The sequence below is a fragment of the Dasypus novemcinctus genome, chromosome 8, assembly GCF_030445035.2.
Source record: "Dasypus novemcinctus isolate mDasNov1 chromosome 8, mDasNov1.1.hap2, whole genome shotgun sequence".
Lineage (NCBI taxonomy): Eukaryota > Metazoa > Chordata > Mammalia > Cingulata > Dasypodidae > Dasypus > Dasypus novemcinctus.
The window spans coordinates 111,479,380-111,502,568 of NC_080680.1; the positions used below are offsets into that span (position 1 = coordinate 111,479,380).

A 23,189-nucleotide genomic window follows, 5' to 3' on the forward strand; every position below is an offset into this window, starting at 1 on the left:
CTGGGGCTTCTACGGGGAGAACGAGCCTGCACAGTGCCTGGCATACCCAGTGGGATTTTCCCCGGCGGTTCCCTTTCTTTTCTTTAAATCTGGGGATAGGAGTGCAAACTGCCATACTTACCACAGAGTATGGATGAGGTGTGGGGTTGGAGGAGGACCTGGTTTTGAACATGATCTCCCCCTTGACCCTGTGTAGCCTCAGAACTAGGTTGGATCATGTTTTATGAAAGCGCTTAGCCCATCACAAGGGTTCAGATCATAAACATGGAGTCTGGAGCTGTGTAAAGCTCTGGTTCCTGCAGTATCAGAACCTTAGAAGAGTATATTCAATTAGTATTTTTCACGTGATGCTGTTAATGCTTGTAAATACAGACCCCATTGAAAACCCAAAACTGATTACAATTTCTCCCCCATTCTGTCTTGTAGCTCATTTTGGAGACTATGATTCTTCCACGCATCGTGCAGGATATCTTTCCGATAGTCAGTTTATACCAGATCAGAATGATGACTTTCTGGTGAAGGTGGAATCTCTCCATGAGCAGCACAGGTGAGGGAGGGGCTCTGGGTGGCCTACTTTGGGACCTGGTTTGGATATATTTAGACATTGCCTCGCCTTTTGGCTGATGTGACCTCTTCTTTCTTTGCTCACGAATCCTCTTTCAGGATGTCGGGGGTTTTTGAAGCTTTGAACTATTAGGACACAGATAGATATATTTGGCATAGTGTTGCTGTAAAGTTCAAAATCAAGTAGAGTTTAGGGTTGATGGTTACTGCCTTCCATTTCAGGATGTCTTTGAACTTTCTAAAGGAAATGCCCATGTTGAAATCAGGTGGTACCACCAATTCACCCTGCCAGGAAAAGCTTTGAGCTGTTCACCACAGTTAATGAAACGGGCCATTCCTCCAGGTATCGTCAGCTAGACAGACAGCTGGGCATACAATACTGACAGGCCAGGTATTCCCAAGCCCTCCCTAGGTTTGGTTCGTGGAAACCGCCTCATTTCCAGGCAGGTAGCACCAGAGTGCAGCAGCTGCCTCAGGGTAAGCCTCGGCTCCTGGCAAATATGCCCAATTCTGGCCTCCTGTTCTCCTTCCTCATTTTACTCAAAGCTACAGTGGCAGCTCTTCAGTCCAGGTCCCCTGTGGGCCATGCTCACTGAGAAGGCCAGTTCACAAAGGACCTCACACTTCTTAGGAAGGCCATAAAAACAAAAGCAAGAGCCAGTGTACCTTCTCCAAAGGCGTTGCCAGACCACTTTCCCAGAATTCCTCTCCCAGCAGAGGTCAACGTCCTAAAATAGTACGGGGCCCGTGACATCCGGAAGTTTGAGTCCACTGCTAAGAGAATAGATAAAGGCAGATAGAACTAAGGAAGCAACTCAGAATCAGTGGGGCTGGAATTCTAAAAGTGACAGTTTTCGATGACTAAACGTTGAGAGACCATTAAATGGGAAGTATTATATTAAGAAATGAGAGGGCTGGATGAGGTCAAATTCAGTAGAATCTAGGGTTAGATTGTGTGTAAGATTATCAGCATAAAAAAATAAGAATTATATTTTTAAAGAGATTGACAGCATAAGGCATTTAATAACTGTGTAAAAACGCTGCCACATTTCCTGGACTTGTATTACTTAAGGAAGTTAGAGTGTAATTTCCTCTGCTCATTGAGTGAACTCTGCACTTTCTCTCTTCTGTAGTGGTCTGAAGCAGTCAGAAGCAGAATCTTGCTATATCAACATAGCACGGACCCTCGACTTCTACGGAGTGGAGCTGCACAGTGGAAGGGTATGTGTCCCTGTCGAATATTAATGCAGAAATTATTGTTTTATTTTCTGAAAGTTTGAAAGATGACTTTGATAAAGCCATTGCTTTTCCAGCATATAAATAGACCCTTTCTAGAGATTTAGAACTTATGGAGTAATACTGAGTTTTGCCACTTATTTATCCTGTTGCCTTTTTGTATTGGAAGGCTTTTTCTGTTTTGGAGGATTAGAGGGTATAAAAACGAGTGATTTTTTTGAGACTTTCTTCATGTGATAGATGAAGACGCAAAAAAAAAAAAAAAAAAGTGTATAAATCCATTTTCCAGTTTAGTGAAAAAGGGGGTTGGAATGCTAGCAAACGCTGCATTAACTAAAACCCCCTAAATCCCAGCAGCTTGTTCCCAAATTTTTTTTCTCAGTTCTCCAAAATCTGCGGTGGGTCTGGGCATGTCTCCAGGGCAGCCCCCTCCGTGCAGTGGCCCAGCAGTGCAAGCCGCTCCCATCTGGCGCCATCGCCTTCTCCACGTGTCGCCTCCATGCTTGAGGGAAGGGGAAGCTGGAGCATTGCACGTCAGCCCTTAATGCCTCGGTCCAGGAGACCCCCGTTCCTCGGTGGGCCAGAGCAGGTCCCGTGGCCCTGCCTTTTCCACACAAGTGGGGCTGGGAAACGTGGGCTGGGCGTGGACATTTAAGAAGCAGAAACGGTGCAAAGACCATGGAACTGATAGACCCGAGATGCTGAGTCTCTGGCGCATCCAGACCGTTCATTTCTTTCCTCATTATGCGCTCAATTTCTGGCCATTTGCTAATATGCCCTTCTGTCCCACTCGCTTCATATTTCCCTATATTTTGATAAAAAAATCACCGTTAAATGCAACCTTGCTCTTCATCATGCAAACTGATCTTGCTTAAAGCATATGATTTCAGTTGGGTTCCCAATAACGAACGTTCCGCCATATATCAGCACTGTTTTCTTTGGCCATTACCGGAACTCCCCGTGTTCCTACTTTTGTCTCTAAATGGCTTGCCGCACTGTCCCCTGAGAGACAAAAGGAAATTAGTGTTTGTTATACGTCTTCCACACACCAAACCCATTCTATTAAAAGAAACTCCACATGCCAGGCCCTGTACCAGGTGCTTTCCTCATATTCTCTTCCGTCAGCCTGGCAAAAACCCTCTGAGGGTTTTATTGTACAAAAGACAAAATGGAGACTGAGAACCCCCAAAATAACACAGCTGGTAAGTGGCAGGCCTGAGCTTCATAGTCACTGACTCAAACGTGCTCCTTCTTTAGAGTTACCAATATCTGATGGAGTAAATGGGAATGTCAGTGACTCCAGGGTAGGAACTGTTTGATTTAAAATTTTTTATTTGCTTATACCTACGTTGTTCTCAAAAGGCTTTAAAGCAGCTTGGAGTCATTGTATCTTTTTTCTGTATCTTAAGTGTCTGCGGCAATGCCTAGCACGTAGGCTCTTAATAAATACGAAGTGGGTTGAATTTGCAAGCAATATTTATTTCTTAATTGGATTTACAGCCGACGGTTCTATGTATCTAAATTTTCATCAAAATATCATTGTAAGAGCTAAATGGGAGTGGAGATTTGTATATTGCTGTGGGGGGAGAGCATTATGATTTTAATATCTACTAATGGTTGAAAATTTAAAATTGAATATTCATTTCAGTGATTGTGTGGAATGAATGGGCTTCTCTGGTAAACTGTCTAAGCCAGTAGAATCCAGGTGTTGCTGTCAAGTAGTGTGTGTTCCCTTTAGGAGAAGTTGGTGCTGAATACTTAGATCTCAAGTATCTGTTAAGGGGGGATTTTTGCCTGTTTTCAGTAACGTTTTCCCCTTGAAGCTTATACATATTGCTATTTATAAAAGCGTGGGCACTTTAAAGTTACTGCAGGCATGAGCCTGACTGTAAAGCCCTGTGACTCTGAGATCTTCCTCTTCACAGGATCTGCACAATTTAGATTTAATGATTGGAATCGCTTCCGCGGGCATTGCTGTGTACCGAAAATATATTTGCACCAGTTTCTATCCTTGGTAAGTGCAAACCAGTTCTAATTATTTTCTGAATCATGCTTTAAAAATGTGCTGAGCCAAAGGAATGTTATCTCTAATTTTAAACTTTTATTTCTCTAGAACTGGGTAGAGATTCGATCTCTGACCTCTGAATTTGATTCAGATTCAGTACTTGGGAAATTTACAGAGTTTGGTTTTCGTCAGCATTCCCTCTCCCCTGGCCTCGCTATAGTTGAGGGTACCCTGTGGAAACATGGTGGATAAAATATTAGAGTTCTCCAGGGAATCAGAACCGACAGGAGGTAGAAGTGTGTATTTATATATTATGTAAATATTATGAGGTGTGTTTTTTTTTAATAGAAATTGGCTTGTGCAACCGGGGATGGTAGCAGGCCAAAAACTGTTTCTCAAAAGGAGTGTAGTTATCTGAAAAGGATGGCCAGACTCCACTCCAGAATCCTAAGGGTCTGTGCCTTGGCTCTTCTCTAGGAGCCTGCTGAAGGCTCCAAGCAGCATCTCTGTGGGCCACTGACACTTCCAGCACCATTGGATCTGCTGGGTCCTATGGCCTAAGAGGCAGAGCAGCCTGCACAGCAGCCTGGACCTGTTCCCAAGCCTTCTCTTATTCTGATCCCCACTCAAAAGTAGCAACTTTTCGGGTTGTAAATGGGCCAGAGTAGCATACCCAGATGAGGAATATGTTGTTTCCAGAACCCAAGGAGGCCAAGTAGGCCTTGTGCCTCCTTTTTGGTCATAGGAGAGGCCTGATACAACAGCTTATCCTTCACCTTAGAATAAATATATCTCTACATGCCACACACCACTGGATGCCTAGAAATTTTACTGGGGTTGAGGGACCCTGAATTTTTGTTGGATTTATCTCCCACCCTCTGATGTGAAAATCCCTTACCTATCAATCTAGAATAGTTGCTACTTCTTGCTCACTACTTCCATTCACCAAGATATCATCAATATAATGGACCAGTGTGATGTCTTGTGAGAAGAGAGATGATCAGGTTGGTGTGAACTAGATTAGGACATAGGGCTGGAGAGTTGATATACCCATGAGGTAGAACAGTGAAAGTATATTTGCTGGCCTTGCCACCTGAAAGCAAGCCATTTCTGGTAGTCCTTACTAACAGTAATTGAGAAGAAATCATTTGCCAGATCAATAGCTACGTACCAGCTACCAGGGGATGTGTTGATTGCTCAAGCAGTGATACCATGTCTGGAACAGCAGCAGCAATTGGGGTCACAACCTGGTTAAGTTGACAGTATTCCGCTGTTGTCCTCCAAGATCCATCTGTTTTGCACTGGCCCAATAGGAGAGTTGAATGGGGATGTGGTGGGAATCACCACCCCAGCATCCTTCAGATCCTTGATAGTGGCACTGATAACCTGCAATTCCTCCAGAAATGCAACACAGTATTGCTTTTTTTTTTTCTTCAAGGTACCAGGGCTGGGGATTGAACCTGGAATCTTGTGTGGGAAACTCGTGCTCATTCACGAGCCACATCAGCTTCCCTGATTTGGTTTTTTTGTTTGTTTTGCTTGTTGTTTGTTTTTTTATTTTTTTTCAGGAGGCACCAGGAACCAAACTTGGGTCCTCCCGTGTGGGAGGTGGGAGCCCAACAGCTTGAGCCACATCCGCTCCTAGTATTGCTTTTGATATACTATTTTGCTAGGTAGAATCAATTCTAGTAGCATCTACTTGGCCTTTCCTACCATGATAGCCCTCACTCCACAAGTCAGGGGACCAATGTGGGGCTTCTGCCAGTCATTGAGTGTGTCTGCTCCAATTATGCATTCTGGAACTGGGGGAATAACCACAGGTAGGGTCCAGGGACCCACTGTGAGACAGACCTAAGCTAAAACTCCTGCTGGTCACCTGACCTCCATAAGCCCCTACTCTGACAGTGATGTTTTGGGTCGCCTGGAATTAATGTCACTTTTGAGTCGGTGTCTAATAATTCCTGAAATGTCTGATCATTTCTTTTTCCCCAATGCACAGTTACCTTGGTAAAAAGCCCATAGGTCTCTTTGGTGAAGGCTGGGAGGAATGTTAACAGTATAAAATTTTGGCAAGCATTAGCGGGGCCCTTCCCCAGAGAGAACTGGCCTTCCCTTCATTCCAGGGGCTCCGGGTCTGTAAACTGTCTCAAGTCTGGGAATTGATTTAAGGGGCTGTGACTCTGTTTTTGTGATTCAAGTTAGACTTTTGTTCTCTTCACCTAGAATGCTTCTGCTTATACAGATCAAGTAGGATCAAGTAGGATTTAGCAGACTGCGCATTTTACTTCTAGGTAGCCCATGATCTACTAGCCAAACCCGTAGGTCTGTGTGAGTCAGACTGTTTTGATTGCTGCTCTGAGTGTGCTGTCCATTGTGGTAGCCTCGCCCACCTTGTCTTTGTTGATTTAGTTTTGCCACTTGGCTTCTGCCAGTCCAGGATCCGATCATCCTCATTGTGTTTTAGCATCCAAGTTCATTGTCAACAGTGCCCCCAGTAATATCTGACCTATAGAGAAGAGGGAGCACAGAGCTCTTCAGGGAAGATGGGAGTTAGTCTCACAAATTTACTCCTCACAGTCCTGGTGGAAGGGGTGTCCTCTGGACATTCCTGGGATGAGTGAGCAGGTCCTACATGATAAATCCACTCTAACATCCAAGCTCTCTAAGCCTGGATCCCCTCATCTGCATTATACCAGGGCAGTTCTCGCATTTCAACCTTAGGCAGTGTAGGCCGCCTTTGAGTCCATGCTTCAGCCAACCACCCACACATACTATTAGAGCCCTTTCTACCCCTTCAAGCTTCAACATTGAATCCAGAATCTCTGCTTAGTGTGCCCATATCAATAAATTCAGCCTGATCCAACTTTATGTTCCTTCTGCCATTTCCCACACCCTTAACATCCATCCCCATACGTATTTCCCTGATTTCTGTCTTTATAAATTGAAACAATTATGCGGTTCTTTGGGAGTGTAGTATAACTCCTCATGGGTCATACTTAGTACCTCATCTCTTGGGGCCTGTTAGAACTTCAGTCTGGTTATAGGTCTAAAAGAAAAGAGGGGTGGTGGGGGTGAGTCATGAGAAGAATTAGAAGTGTATTGCAAGCCAGCTACCTAAGGATATTCCACTGCAGTTTCATCTGGTGAAACAGGATTAATCGCTTCAGGCAGAGGTGTGAAAGTTCTTTTCTCAGGGTTGATCAGGCACAGCAGGGTTAAATTCTTCAGGTGGTGGTTGGGTGCCTGATTCCTCACAGCAGGCTGGAGATGGGGTGATTTATTCCGCAGGACTGACCATGATCGGTTTATCTGGCAGACTAAGCAGAATCTCAGGTTTCAATGTCTCCACCTTTTCATTATCAATCCATATGTCTCCATTCCAGTTTTCAGGATCCCATTCCTTTCCAGACAGTGCCCTCACTTTAACAGCAGATACCCTGCAAGGCTGGGAATCCAGTTTATGTTGTAATTCAGCCACTCACACAATGAGACTCTGGGTCTCAAGTCTACAGCTACACAGAACAAGATTTTGTTTTCAAGGAACACATCATAAAAAACTTTCATATACTTCATACAGTGCTTAAGTTGGGAATTTGAAGCCTTGAGCTCATCCATTTCTTTTACAACTTTATCCAGAGTATTTTTGGAACAACCAACCCACATCATCATACTTTAACTCCACAAAATTCTGTTAAGGTATCAAAAACGTTCTTACCCAGTGCCTTGCCTCTTATAAGCATTTGAGTAGCTATAGCCTGTGGTGGTATTTTGTGGATCTCTATTGCCAAACTCATACCATGTGCTATCAGTGCCATCTTGATTATTGGAAATAGAGTCATTAGTGCCTTTGACTCTAATCAGATTGGAGAATCAATTCCAAAACCCCAGAACCAACCCCAAAATCTCATCCTTAAGATTCTTTTTCTTAAGAACCACTCCCAGTACCAAAATCTGTATTAGCTGCAATTCTCTTAGGAAACAGAAGTGATAGGAGATAGATATATGTTTGTATATATGTTGTATAAATACTTGAGTTCTTTTTTTTTTTTTTTAATAGGAATTGGCTCTCATAACTGTCGGATGGTCAAATCCAAATTCTGTAGGACAGTTTGCAAACTGGGAACTCTGGTGAATCTTTTCAGTGAATTCCTCAGGAGAGTCTGGCTAGTTCAAATAGATGTGGAAATTCTCTCTTCCTACTGCTGAAATCAGCACTTTTCCTTTTAAGGCCTTCAACTGATTGAATGAGACTTCTCTTACTGTTGAAGGTGGTCTCCTCTATTGATTGCGGATATAATCAGCCGTAGATGCAGTCAAGTTACTGATGATTTAAATCCATGAAATGTCTTCATGGTAACAATCAGGCCAGTGCTTGCTTGACCACACAACTGGACACTATCACCTGGCCAAGGTGACATGTGAACTTAGTCAGCACAGCAGGTCTTGGATTAAGGATTCCTTCCTGGGCAGTGCATCAGCCAGAATTTAGAGAAGAGCTTCCTCTGTGCATAAACTGTATTTTCAGTTGCATTCCTTAATTATTAATTGGACTTTTGCCAATTTCCCAGCTCTGTTCTAAACCCTAAGGGGACCCAAAAGATAAACATGGCAGGGTGCTTGCATTGTAGGCTTACAGTCCTGGTGGGGAAGCAGATCTTCTTACACCAATAGTGTGAAACGCAACCATCAGGTGTTACTGTCTGAGCGGTGATGATCATTAAGGAGAAGGATACGTTGAATAATACCATCTTTATAAATAACACGATAGTATTCAGAATGGAAGTGGGACCTATTTGCCGGATGAGTTTGAGAGAGAGGACACTGCAGGCAATAGGAGACAGAAGCAAAAGCACAGATACGTACAAGAACATGGAGTTTTAGCAAAGCAGGGGTGCAAGGAAGGGAGTTAGGGGAAAAGGATAAGAGAAGATTTGGTTCCAGGTCACGTGTCTCACCGAGTTTTGTCCTGGGGTCTAAATTTACTCCATCAACTTGGCAATGTAGAACTTCATTAACTGGGACACAGAGGTGTTCATGACAGCTTTATTTGTAACAGCAAGGAAAAAATATATAAACAAGTAAATAAACTTATGGAATAATAATAGTAATGATATTTGTTGAGCACTTACTCTGTCCAAGTCGCTGTACTTTTACTTTTTTACTTATACATTTATATTTTTTATTTTATATTTATACTTATTTACTTTATTTGGTTTTTCTCATTTTAACATGAGCTAGGTGCTATTGTTAGCCCTGCTTTCACAGAGGAAGAAACTGAGGCACAAAGACGTTGTCCAGGGTCACACAGTAATTGTCATGGTTGAAATTCAAATCCCTGCTAGTCTGGCTCCAAAGCTTGTACTTTGGTTCCACCATTAAAAGTTACATCTGTGAGGAAATGCTTATGGGACTCACCCCTGCAGACACTGGTTTTTAAATAAGTTTCAGATATTATATATATTTCCCAAAACAAAATATTGCAATAGCCCTTTGCTGTTTTCAGTAAAATCATTGTGACCAAGAACAGGATCATCTTTTCCTTCATCTCTATTCAAAGGCCATTGGGGGAAGCGGATGTGGCTCAAGCAATTGGGCTCCTGTCTACCATATAGGAGGTCCAGGGTCAATTCCCAGGGCCTCCTGGTAAAAACAAGCTGGCCAGAGCAGACTACTGGCCCGCACAGTAGTGCTGGTCCACGTGGTAAGCTTGCCTAAGGAGAGGGCTGGCGCAGCAAGATGGTACAGCAAAAGACACTGAGGAGAGACAATAAGAGATGCAACCAGGGAGCTGAGGTGGTGCAAGAGAGTAAGTGCCTCTCTCCCACTCCAGAAGGTCCCTGGGCCCATTCCCACCTAAAGAGAAGACAAGCAGACACAAAAGAACACAGAGAATGGACACAGAACAGAGAGCAAGCGCAAAACGAGAGTGGGGTTGGTGAGAGAGAAAAAAATCAATCTTTTTTTTTTTTTAAAAAGGCCATTGGAAAACTCCCGGCTTGGCTCACTTCAGTGCCTGCAGGATTGGGGTGTAGCTGGGGCCTGCTCAGACCGGGGCTCAAGCAGAGCAGAGGGGAAGGGCATGGGGTGGGGACAGGCTCATTTCCCTTCTCCAGGGGCTCCCCCAGATACCACAGGCCTGAAGTGGCCTGGGCCCGGCTCTGTCAAGCCGAGCCTCCTGTCTCATTGCAGGGAGCACCAGGGAAGGACAGCACCAGGGGGGACCTGAGCCCGGGAGGTGGGCTCAAAACAGATCTGAGGACCCAGGGGGCCTGGCCCAAGAGAGTGAATCCTAGACAGAAGGAAGGGAGAACCAGTAGATCCAGAAATGAGCAAGCACAGGGGAACAAATGCAGTGACCTCGGAGGTCAGGCGGCATGCAAGGGAGGTGGGTCTGATCTCTTAGTAGGGGGCCTGGTTCAGCTGATGATGGTTGCTATTCTGTTATTATGCAAACGAGAAGCTTCCTGGCACACAGCTGTTGAGCAGTGGAGCTGGGATGCAGGTGTGTCCTCTTTCGGCTGTACCCCACAGCTCTCAGCCGCCTTCCCCAGGTACGTTCACACAAAACTGCAGTGTCCGAAGAAGCTTAAGCTTACAGCAAAGAGAGCGCATGGCCCGTGTTTCTCCCCATTTAAAAGCCCCATCACTGTCCACTGGCCCTTATGTCATACTGCGCTTGGTTAGCTGCTTAGTACCTGGCCAAGGCAGTGGGGCCACCAGCATTTCCACCTGAGGCAAACTCTAGGCAGCCGAAAGTCCCCAGTCACCTTGAACCCGGGTAGATGGTGCAGGTCAAGAGACCACAGTGACTAATGGGCTTTGCTTGTGTTTTGTGTTTTTTGTAGGGTGAACATTCTAAAAATTTCTTTCAAAAGGAAAAAGTTCTTTATACATCAACGACAAAAACAGGTGCGTTATCCCCGTTGCTTTGCTTTTTGTCTTTGGAATCACTTCATCTCTTGATCCTTCAGGGTTGAAGGCAAGTGGCCATACATGTAGCAGGGAGGAGAGGGCATGGCCCGGTGAGAAGAGAATGGACTTTGGAGTCCAGAGGATCCAGCAGTTCTCAAGGAATTCCCTCTGCTTATCTGGTTGGAGGATTAACTTGGTTGGAGTCACTGATAGTGGATTCAGGGCCGAGCGCTTCTGCCTACCAGTGGGACTAGTCACCCCTAACCTTACCTAGACTGAGTCACCTTGTTTCCAAAAATGCAGTAGTACCCAATGACCAGGGACTCGTGAGGATTAAATAAAATAGCTTTGGTCTAAGCACTTGGAGAGGGCCTGCCACAGAGAAGCAGTAAAGGCCAGCAAGATCATTGCTTTCCCTGGATATGTTTAAAATGCATGGCGACCTTGTATATGTTTCCTCATTTAGGTTATCCAGCATGTAGGAAAGTAGGGATTCAAAGCAAGGAGGCTGATATTTGAACCCAGGTCATGGGAGATCCAAGATGCCTGCTCTGAGAGCAGGTATAGCTCAGGGTTTGAGTATTTGCTTCCCATGTACAAGGTCCTGGGTTCAATCCCTGGTACCTCCTTTTAAAAAAAAAAAAGAAAAGATTTCAAGACACCTGCTCTTTGCCTGATAGGCCACACTCCATCTTAAATTGTATATTTTTCACGTATTTTTTAAGCAGTTTTATTGAGATATAGTCACATATCATACAATCTATCCAGAGGTTTTTAATATAATCATAGTTTTGTGATTGTTTTATATTTGTCGCTATCTCCATTTCCAGTTTTTCAAAGGTAATGTGTACTTAAAACAGCTAATCATAGAAATGAACTCTTAGAAATGAGAACATTACAGCTCAGAGCAAATTAGGATTAGAATCTGAGTCCCCTGACACCCCAGTGTAAGATTCAGGGTGGTAGGAAAAATGTACAAGAAGGTAATTTCACATGAAATCAGAACACATCGGGAAACGGACTTGGCCCAGTGGTTAGGGTGTCCGTCTACCACATGGGAGATCCGCGGTTCAAACCCCGGGCCTCCTTGACCTGTGTGGAGCTGGCCCATGCGCAGTGCTGATGCGCACAAGGAGTGCCCTGCCACGCAGGGGTGTCCCCCGCGTAGGGGAGCCCCACGCGCAAGGAGTGCACCCATAAGGAGAGCCGCCCAGCACGCAAGAAAGTGCAGCCTGCCCAGGAATGGCGCTGCCCGCACTTCCCGTGCCGCTGACGACAACAGAAGTGGACAAAGAAACAAGACGCAGCAAATAGACACAGAGAACAGACAACCGGGGGAGGGGGGAATTAAATAAATAAATGAATCTTTAAGGAAAAAAATAAAAAAAAAGAACACCTACACTCACACGGAATGAAGGTGAAGCCAGTCATTAAAATGACAATGTATGTGAGCCTGAATTTATCTCTGTGCGGTTGGGAAGGTAAATAGAGAAGTCAAAGGTTATAAAATTCTTAAGAGCCTGCTAGGGGAAAGATCAGTTCAAGAGAGAGATTTTCCCCTGAGCTAAAAATAAAGAGGAATATATTAGGCCCTGACCTGGTGGTTCTAGGCATATCCAGCCTGGAAATGGAAGGAGATTTGTAACAAAACCATGCGGGAAGCACCACTGATGATGCTGAAGAGCAGACACTGGGCGTCTCTGTTACCACGCCCTTAAAGAAGACTAACAAATCATACCTCTGAATTTTTCTGAAGAGCTGGTTTGTGGCCTCAGGTATTTTGCAGCCAGTTGTCTGCTTTCTGGTGGTTGCACCTTAGCTGCTTACCACTCACGTGGGCATGACGTGCTTGTAAGACGTTGCAGGTGAAATCCCTACTATGTTTTTTCTCCCAGACTGACTCCAGGGAACATATTGTGGCCTTCAACATGTTAAATTACCGATCTTGCAAAAACTTGTGGAAATCTTGTGTCGAGCACCATACGTTCTTCCAGGCAAAGAAACTACTACCTCAGGAAAAGAATGTTCTGGCCCAGTACTGGACTCTGGGCTCTAGGAACCCCAAAAAGTGAGTATACTTTAGGGACGTCACCAGCACTAGCAAAGGCATAACCACGTCCTGGTTGCCACTGGCCGGTGGATGCCCAGATCCCAGTAACCCCAGCATTGGATCCACATCTTGAAGCCGAGGTTGAGAGTCTCTCCTGGGGTGACCACAGACTCAGGTACTTCTCATCTTCCCCTCATTTGTTTCTGCCTCCTTAACTCTGCTGTTGTCAGAACTCCCAAGCAGCCAAAATTGCAGCTGCCCCTGTACATGTCACAATAAAGGAAGGACGTGGCAGTGCCTTGGGGTCATCATGGTACAGGACATAGCAGGCATTCCCGGCCAGATGCAGCTAAACCACCTCTCCCCACGTGCATTTCACAGGACATTGATTCTGTAAAATGCTTCATAAAAAAGAATGAGTTATTTCCATTCAAATGACTTTTGGATACATTGCCTATAATAATGACAAAATCATAATATTGATAATTATAGCTGATACTCAAGGAGTGCTTACTTTGTACCAGGCACAGAATTATATTTCATTCTTTTAACAGTCCTATGAGTTAGGCTCTGTTATCCATAAGGATGATATTCGAAATATTTAATGACAAATACAGTAAAATGAATTAATATATTAAATTTTAATTTAAAGTTTTTTTCTCTAAATAAACTAGGCATATGGCTTATGTTTTTATTTTGTTACGAGACTGCCTTCTAAGTTACATAAGACATGGCAGAAATTGTTTATCAAATTATTCTTAATTTCTAAATCTTTTTTTTTAAATTCTTTTTCTGTGTTTTTATTTGGTTTGGTTTGGTTGCTGTGGCTATTAATAACTAAATGATACCCCTGTCCAAGCCATCGTTTGATTTGTGGATCTTCATCAGTCTTTTCCAATGACTGTACTATTAAATTGATAATCATTAGATAAATTATTCATTCAGTAAGTAGCAAATTTCCATTAATACCAGTGATAATATTTATAGCACTGAATGATTTCTCTCAGCTTCTGATGAACCAAGAACAAATACATTTTTAAAGTTTTTAGCTCTTAAAATACCGTCTGGTATTGTATACATTCTATAGCTCTCTTATTGAACAAGCCATGAAAATACCCTCTTGGAATGTGGTATTTATTTAGGTGGGATCTAACCCCTCAGGCCACGCGGGAGGCAGCATAGCGAGGGCAAGGAAAGTACGGACTCTGTTCCCAAGAAGCCTGGGTTCAAATCCCACTTACGTTGCTTTCGTTCTAATTGTCTTCTTCAGTTTCCTCATCTGCAAAATGCAGCCCCTGCAAGAAGGGATGTTCTGGTTATCTTTTGCAACATAACGAACTCCCCAAATTTTAATGACTTAAAATGACAGCTATTCTACTCTGCCTTGAGCTTGTGTGAGTCAGGGATTTGGGATGCATCCGCCAGGTGGTCCTTCTGCCCCGTTGTTGTTGACTGAACTTTCTTGGTTATGTTCAGCAGGTGGCTGAGCTGCACTGGAGGGTCTCACACAACTTCTCTCATATACCTGGTACCTTGCTGGGACCATTAGGAGGCTAGCTTCCCCTGGGCCCCTCCACATGGGCCCTCCAGGGGGGTAGTCGGATTTCTCACAAGGAGGCTCAGACCGCCGAGAGACTGGGCAGAAGCAGCTGCTCCTCTTAAAGGCTAATCCTGGTGGTTCTGTGACTTGCCCAAGCTCTGGAGATGCGTATATATGTTTGCATAGTAAGTCCTCTGAGAATTCTGCACAAAAGAAACCTACCTGTTCAGGACTTCTCACATTTACAGGATAACGTCGCACTTTTGCGAGATGCATCCATTAGTAACATCCAGCTTGCTCTGATCAGTGATAATTTGGTCTCTGGTATCAGCCTCCTTCAGAGCCGAGATTTTCCTAGAGATGCTACTGGTTGCTTATGAATCAGGGTGACAACAGTATTTCTTTTTATAAATTAGTACATTGACAATCTAGGGGATGTTTTGTGTGTTTGGATTTTTTGTCGTTTTTTGTTTTGTTTTGTTCTGTTTTGGTTTTGTTGGCCGGTGGTTTTAGACTGCAAGGAAATGTGTGGAATGTTTAAGACATCACAGCATAGCTTTGAATTTAGAAATCCCAGAATTGAAAGAGTTACCCCTGAACTGCCTTTAAACTCCATTCTGTCAAATAATTCATTCCCTAAGGTGTCTAGGTAGCTAAGATTTAAATTCTCTAGGTATAAATGAAAAATAAGCATTAGTGAAGCACATTCAAAGAACGTGGCCCGAAACTCTACTTCCTAACCATGTTCCTAGGTCCTCTCTCAAAGAGTTACCTTGGATCTACAGTGGCAGCTTCTGCCAGCTAGAATGACAGAGAGCAGCTAGAAGGATGATTAATGTTTTTTACTCATGCAGTGTGAATGAGAAATCCTTGAAGTTACTTAAGCTGCATTTCTGTATTGTCCTGAAATCTCTTCTAATCCGGTAAGGCTTGGTTATACTCTTGAAGCAGCTTTGTCAGCTTGCAGTAGTAAGGGCAAGAAAAACATTTTCACCAGAAGAGAGGAAATAATATGAGGAAGACCCAAAATGGAAGGGAATTGCGTTTGACCAGTTTACCTCTTCTCTGAACCTTGGTTGGTGTCGTCAAGATATTAACCATTTGAGGTCAGAGAAGGAGCGTGTAGAGACTCTGTTTCATATGTGCTCTCATTTCTTTCTCGCTGCACATGTCAGCATAGAAAGTGAACCTGCATCTGGTTTTTCAGGTCTGTAAATAACCAGTATTGCAGAAAGGTGATTGGAGGGATGGTCTGGAACCCGGCCATGCGGAGATCTTTATCGGTGGAACATTTAGAAACCAAGAGTCTACCTTCTCGGTCCCCTCCTATTACTCCCAACTGGTATGTCCTCCTCTTTTTGTACTACCCACCGGTAAACACTATATCTCTTTAAAAATCAAACCTCAGCTTAATGGATTCCTAAATATAGACCATCTACTCTGAGTTTATATTTGCATTTTACACTATTGCAGAAGTAACTATTTTCATAAAGTATGCAAGTCCAGCTAAACATTTTCTGTAGGGTATAATGCTGCAGGTGTTCCTGAAGGGAAAAAAAAAAGTTATTTGGTCTAAATAAATCTGGGAACTGCAGCATGCCTAAATGCCCCTCTTGGAATTAAAGTGCATGTTAGCATATAGAGGTTCTGAGACGTCCTGTGACAAAGAAGCCCATTTCATGCCATGTTTCCCGTCGACATCATCCAAGATAAACTTTGGGAAAAGCTAATGAAGGCACAGGATATATTTGACTGAAGGTTGTGTGACCCTCAGCAGTAGTAGCAATTTCACACAGGTGGGGAAGGAGCCTGCCAGCTTTGAGAGGATGGACCCAGCCCAAAGGAAGGACGTGGCAGTTTGGCAAAGTGGGAAGGGCACTGGGCTTGAAGCGGAAAGCCCCAGCTTCAGATTTGGCTCTTCAGTTAACTAACAAGTCTCTTTACCTCTCTGGTCTCGGTTTCCCCGTCTGTAAAATGGGTATAAAAATCACTCAAATGAAGTAATAAAGCACAAGTGCTTTGTGAACTTACAATAGAAAGTAAGGTGGAGTTATTATTATAACGTTCCCCATTTATATATTTGTACAATTACAGTTGTATGTATGTTTCTAACTGGATTATGTATGTTTATACATACAGTTTTTTTAGGAGGTACCCAGGACCTCATACATGGGAAGTAGGTGCTTAACCAGTGAGCTACATCTGCTCCCCAATGAGAGTTGGATTTTTTGTTTGTTTCTAGGAAGTACTGGAGATTAAACCCTGAACCTCATACATGGGAAGCAGGTGCTCAACGCCTTGATCTACATCTGCTTCCTATACATAAAATTTTAAATACGCTTCCCCAAAGACATCAGGCTATTCTCATAAGTGCCTCCAGAAAGTGCAGGCATCAGAGGAGGGGAGATGAGGCAGGAAGCGTTGCCCCCAGCTCCACGCTGGAGCAGGAGCATGGCTTTCCATTCACTTCACTAAAGATGGGATGAGCCTGGAGCTTCCTGAGCAGGGATCCACTATGACCAAGGGAAACTGAGGCATGGGTGAAAAGAGGAAGGGAGCACAGGGGCCGCTGGAGAAGACCCTCCCCCTGGAGCCCAATGCCCGGGGCAGGGGCGTTGCTGGTAGTTAGTGTCAAAAGCCACGCAGAACCACGTAGATTTGTTTCTTGTTTCCAAGATCTAGGCCTGTCATCAAAATGATACATTCATGCTGTAAGGTGGCAGCTGATTTTACCTGGAAGTCTCTCGGGCAGCGATGCCAGGGCCCCAGAGCACAGGGCTGGTGCAGGGCAGCCTAGACGTTGCCGCGTTCCGGCCAGGAGCTCTTGCTCCTGTCCCGAGGTAGCCACGAGAGCCTTCTGTTTAGACCCAGTGGTTTGGATCATCCAGGGGATTTCAAATAGCAGAGGCCCTGGCAGCCCCAGGGAGAATGACTAAGAAAGAAAGGGAAGATGGGAAATCTGCGAGGAAACCTAGACCTTGGAAAGCTCAGCAGCCTGAGCTCACAGCCGACTGCCCGCATGCTGTACCAGGGGTCCTGAGAGCATTCCCTCATTTTATTCTCAGGGTAAGGTGGGTACAGCCGAGGCCTCAGGGGCGAGAGACCCGTCCAAGTTCACATGGCTGTGCTGCCACCGGCGGGACCGGGCTGTGCTCTCGTCCACCTAACTCCACATCCTAAGGGTGACGTTAGCGCAGACATCTCTGGGATCAAGTGAAATTCACGTGAAGGGATGTAGCTGAAATAAGGTCTGGATTTTGTGGTACCCACAGCCCTTATTTATGCTGAATTCATCAGAAAATTTGTCTGATCAGCAGTGAGTTTGGCCTAGTTATGCCTTGAGATCGTGGGTCCTCCAGAAGAGTCCTCACCCGAAATCAGCGCTGGACTCTTCAAAGGGCATAAAACAATCTCCAGCTGAGGCCACTGCTCCGGGGGCCTGGACCGCTTGCCAAGAGAGCAGGACGCAGGCGTCACCCTCGGGACTTCCGGTGCAGCCGTGGGTTAACCAGCTCTCGATTTCTGACAGCTGCATCTAGTCATCCTTAGGGCACAAATTATATTGCTGATGTCTTTTTAAAATTCTTGAAGGAATTTGTGCTCAGCCATTTACACTCCACCCTTCCACCCCACCCAGGCGCAGTCCTCGGCTCCGGCACGAAGTCCGAAAGCCCCGGCACTCCTCCGCAGATAACCTCACCAACGAGATGACCTACATCACAGAAACCGAGGACGTGTTCTATACGTACAAGGGCTCCCTGTCCCCAAAGGACAGCGATTCGGAGGTGTCTCAGAACCAGAGTCCACACCGAGAGTAAGAACCTTGTGTGATTGTGATTGTCTGTCCCGGTCCCTGCTTGTGCGGGCTCTTGAATGCCCACAGACCCAGGTGGCCTGTTGGAGAGAAGTCGAGGCGCCTGCGGCTCGCTCCCCAATAAATCAGGCTGGCCGCCTCCACCCGCCTGAGCACGGGCTGTGTGCCTGTGTCTGGAGTACACGCTGCTTTTTATCTGCAACAGACGACCTTCTCTCCATGTTCTTGTTAGCTGTCTTGAATTGTCACCTCGGCAGCTCGTGAGCAAAGCCCAGCGTAAATCATTCCGTATTCGATTGCTGTAGACTCTTGGGTCATGCTGGCATTTCTCTGGATTTACTGCTTTACCACTGTATGACTTCAGATCTCTAGAAATACTCTGACTTCTAGCTCTCGGTGCAAAGCCTTCTGGGAAGCACAGCGTGCCCTCCAGGTTTTTGTTTTGTTCTTGTTCTTAATTGATGGTTACTTAATATGAAAAAAAAATAGTATAGAACATCTCTGACATCCTTTGTTTAATTTCTGTCAAAAGACAGTGTACACTATGTTTTGTTTTGTCTTGTTTTTTTGAGGTACCAGGGCCGGGGATTGAACCTGGGACCTCGTATGCAGGGAGCTGGCGCTCAGCCGCTAAGCAACATCAGCTCCCCTGCATCTATGTTCTTTAATGCCTCCACTCTACTTTTTTAAATATGGCAGATTCCCCCCATATATCAAGGCCCAGAGGGGAAGAAAACCTCTCCAGCATACTGGCTTGAGTGCTTTTATTATTCAATAAGATATATCTAATCGACTGGTTCCCTTTTTGTCTTGGTTACCAGGGAGCTGAGAGTTTCCTTTTATGCTCAGTGGCGTTCGTTCCCCTAGCCTAATTCCTAGGTTTCTGATTCAGTCCCTTCTCTTCCTTCCTTGCCCTTATTACGAGTCTTACTTGTTTCTCTTGTTTCAGTGAATTCATAGTTCTCCCATACCTATATCTTTTAGGGTAACCTTTCTCAAGTCATTTTTGGAAGTAGACAGGAGGTAGATCATAAATGAATAAAATCACATCTTAAACCAAAGTATGGATAAATTCTGGAAAGGATAAAACTGTTAGGAAGTCAGCCATAGCCACCAGCACCCTTTATAAGTCCATACTCAGCCCCCAACACAGAAACCTCATGCCTCCCCTAACAGCAGAGGAGTAGCAAGGCCTGGAGGTAATCTGCACGCCCTCCCCACCCGGTCACACTCGGCTTCAGGCAGCAAATGCATCCTGGTTCCTCTGGGCACCCGCAGGCAGCAGCAAATCTTGCTCCCCACGTCTGGGCGCGGTTGCTCCCCTCTCCTTTGTCTTTCTGACCACAGCGAACATGGTTTCCAGCTCGTCTGAGCTCTTAGCACCTCTGGTTAAATAATCCCTCTGGTCATTATTGCCTGGTGACCTCCTCGGCTTGGATGGCACTGTTGTTGAAATGAGCGCTGTCTCTTGCCCCTGTTGCAGCCTGCTGCCCCGTTGAGGCTACGGTGGAAGGGGTGGAAGGGCGTGAGTTCCTCTGTGTGACACTGGGGCTTTGCAAAGCTCGAGCAGGTCTAGAAAAACAAGGCAGGGGCGCATGCCTGGAGCCGATCTGAGCCGGCGTTGGTGCTTCTGCCTCTTTGGTGAAAGGAGAAGAGGCTAAGGAGCTAGTTGGGGGCTCTGGGATGCGCAGTCCCCCCCCCACTCCACCCCACCCCCCTGTGTCACCACTTCCTCCGGGGTTTGCCGCCCCTCGCCAGCCACATGTCCCAATTCAAATTAATTAAAATTAAAAAGTCAGCTCCTCAGTGACCCTGGCCTCTCCACAAATGCTCCGTGGCCACCCTTATGTGGCGAGCGGCTGCTCAGACGTGGACTGTCTCCCTCATCGCAGAACCTTCTCTTGGGCAGCACTCACTTTTTCCCTTTTTCTCTCCCTCATTTGAAGTGCAGAGGATGCCTGCAGTGTCTGCACCCTGAAAGGCATTTCTCAAACAGAACTCAAGTGGAAGCGAATTGGGGCTTGCGTTAGTTTCCTCCAACTGCCCTAAGGAAATACACAAGCTGGGTGGCTTAAAACGACAGATGTGTGTTCTCCAGTTCGGGAGGCCAGAAGTCCGGAATCGGGGTGTCGGTGGGGCCTGGCGCCTCCAGGGGGGCCCTCCTTGCCTGGTCCAGCTTCTGGCGGCGGGCCAGCCCCCCTCAATGTCCCCCCGCCTGGGGCGGCGACCCCCGCCTGGGGCAGCGTCCCCCCAGTTTCTCCCTCTCTCTCTCGGCACCCTCCGCTCTGTGTGAGTGTCCAAATCTCCCTCTTCTCGTAAGGCCCCCCGACATGGCGGCTTAGGGCCCGCCCGCTTCAGCACCGCCTCATCTCAGCTCATTGCATCCGTACAGAAGTCTCCAGCGCAGGTCTCCCTGGTGTCGGGGTGCACAGTTCTGCCCACCGCGGGGATCCCCGTTCACCACCACGAGTCTCGCCGCTGCTCCCCGGAGCACCCAGGGTGGAGCCGGCCGGCTGCACAGTGACCCGGAGGCCCGCAGGGGCCACATCGCCGACCCCATGCCAGGTGGAGGAGGCAGGGATTCTTTCTGGGGAGGGGCAGTGCCTTTGCTCCTGGCCCTCTGCTGGTCATTGAGGGGACGCCACGGGGAGCCGGGCAGCCCTGCCCTCGGGGCGCCCGGGCCAGCTGTGCCGCTAGCGCAGGACAGGCTCCCTTGCTCTGGAGAAGAGAGAAGAGGTGGCGGGACCTGCCCGAGAGCGCTGAGAAGCCCACTTTGGTCCCCCGCGCCAGGTCTCCCTGCTGTGGCCTTGCAGTCTCCGCTCATGGAATCGCAGAGCCTCTAGCCCTGCACTCGCCAATGTAGGGGCTTCTAGCCATGACTGGCTACTTCAGTCTAAATTAAAATCAAAATTGGTGAAAATTCCCTTCCTCAGCCCATTTGCACTGAGTAATTTCCAGCCTGCTGAGCCCTCCACGTTACCCTTTGACACTCTGGAACTCCTCTGGGAGACCTGGTAAAGCGTGTCATCGCGGGGCACTTCTGGGTCTGCAGCTCACTGTCAAAAGCAGCAGATGGTGGGCATTCAGAGGCCGCGGGCCGGGCCTGGCCCTGCAGGAGCACTGGCAGGAGGCAGCTCCCAGCGTGAGGCTAGGGGGAGCGCGCGGCTTCGGGGTGCACTGTTGGCAAATGGGCACCCCTACCCCCTGGCCTCCCCCGGGGACCTCTTCCTGCCCGCACCCGCACCAAGGCTGCCCTCCCTAAGTCTGGGAGCCCTCCACTGCCCGACGCAAGAAACAAAGGTTGGTCTGTACTTGGTGGAGGGGGAAAAAAAAGTGGTGGTTGCTTCAGCGAGTATTTGCAAAATGTTTAAGAAACGTTTGACATGTTTTATATAGCAGATTTGTGTTAAGAGTCAAAAAGAAGTTTTGTGTCAGAGAAATCAGATGAATAGCATCACAGACAGCGAGGAGGGCTCCTTTTAGAAAGAAGAATTAAGTGTAATGTTCTGTACCCATTTTAAAAAGAGGAAGAAGAAAGAGCGGGTAGACATTGGCTCTACACCCAAAGTGGCTCAGCTCCCGCTTTCTGAATATTATTGTAGCGGATGAGTCACTCGCCCGTTTCCTTCGTATTTATAGCAGCACAGCAAAGTTTATGATTATAGTTATGAGTCCTTGGCAGTGCTCTTTGTGCCAAAAGTAGGCTGTGCTCTTTTGTTGCTCCCAAAGATCTCTCAGCCTTCATGTGTTCCTTTCCTTCCTTCAGGGCCAAGATCAGATTCTGTAGAGAAATAAGTTGCCTTCTTTGCAAAACAGCCTGGCCACCCCCTACCCAGAAAAAGTGTGTGGGGGGGGGAGGGTAGGGGAGGCATTCCCTAAAGAGAAACCAACTTGCTGAGCAGAAAACCAATTTTAGGGCAGATTCGGGTTGTATTGAAAAAACTTGTTTTGTTGGTGTTGTTTTATCCCAGTTGTTTTCACGGATCACCAGAATGAGACATATCTCGGAGGGAGTGGGGCACCCTGGCATTACAAATCCTTGTTTGCGATTTGTTCACCTCTCATTGCATGGAATTTGGGACAGCTGTTCACGTTAAAAAAAAGTTTAAAAATTTGTAAACACTGTGTATTAATATCCCTAGCAACATCTCTCCGTCCCCCTTCCCCATCACCAGACAACCTCTAATCTACTTTGTCTCGACAGATTTCCTATTTCTAGCGCTTTTGTGTAAGTGTGAAATCATATAGCATTTGTCCTCATATGCCTTGCTTCCTTCATTCAGCAGCATGTTTTTGAGGCTCATCCATGTTGTAGCCTGTCTCTTCTTACAGCCAAATAATATTCCAGTGCATGGAAATACCACATTTTGTTTATCCATTCATCTCTTGGTGGCCACTTTTGCTTCTGCCTTTTGGCTATTGGGAATAATGCTCCGATGAATGGAAGCTCACAAGTTTCCATTTGAGTTTCTGTTTTGTATTTCTTTGGGTTTGTACCTAGAAGTGGAATTGCCTGGATACATGGTAATTCTCTGTTTAAGCTTTTGAGGAACGCCTAAACTATTTTTCACAGTGGCTAAACCATTTTACTTCCCACCAGTATCCTCTTCAACACTCATTTTCCTTTTCCTTTTTTTTCTTGTCTTTAATAATAGCCATCCTTGTGAGTGTGAAGTGGTATTTCATGGTTTTGATTCTTGTTTACTTAATGGCTAATGATATTGGGAATCTTTCCACGTGCTGATTTCCATGTGCTGATTGGCCATTTGTATATTCTCTTTGGAGAAATGTCTCTTGAAGTCCTTTGCCCATTTTTTAATTGGGTTTTTGTTGTTGAATTGTGGGAGCTCTTTATATATTCTGGATACTAGACCCTCATCAGATATATAATTTGCAACTGTGTTCTCCCAACAGCTGTCACATTTTATTTCAAAGCTTCCATGCATTGGAAGCAGCCCTAGGGCTCCCTCCTTTAGCACCTCAGTGGCCTAAGAATTCCCTCGGGCCTGAGATCCGCCTCTAGTGACAGGGTGCTTCCTTGCATTATGGTAGCCCGTTCTGTTGTTGG

General features: G+C 46.0%; 1 protein-coding gene across 8 annotated transcripts in view; it reads left to right on the forward strand.

Moving 5' to 3' along the window:
• The window catches only part of PTPN3 (protein tyrosine phosphatase non-receptor type 3), a 144,472-nt gene that overhangs the window by 85,018 nt on the left and 36,265 nt on the right, over positions 1-23,189 (forward strand). For 5 of the 8 annotated variants that reach the window (XM_023584102.2, XM_071217077.1, XM_004476536.5 and 2 more), the window contains 7 exons: positions 427-547; positions 1,698-1,785; positions 3,726-3,814; positions 10,651-10,714; positions 12,613-12,785; positions 15,515-15,649; positions 17,945-18,121. In XM_023584102.2, coding sequence (XP_023439870.2) covers positions 427-547; positions 1,698-1,785; positions 3,726-3,814; positions 10,651-10,714; positions 12,613-12,785; positions 15,515-15,649; positions 17,945-18,121 — 847 coding nt within the window. The remainder of the gene's footprint in view (positions 1-426; positions 548-1,697; positions 1,786-3,725; positions 3,815-10,650; positions 10,715-12,612; positions 12,786-15,514; positions 15,650-17,944; positions 18,122-23,189) is intronic. The other 3 variants (XM_023584103.2, XM_058302565.2, XM_071217078.1) reach the window with 1 other exon arrangement.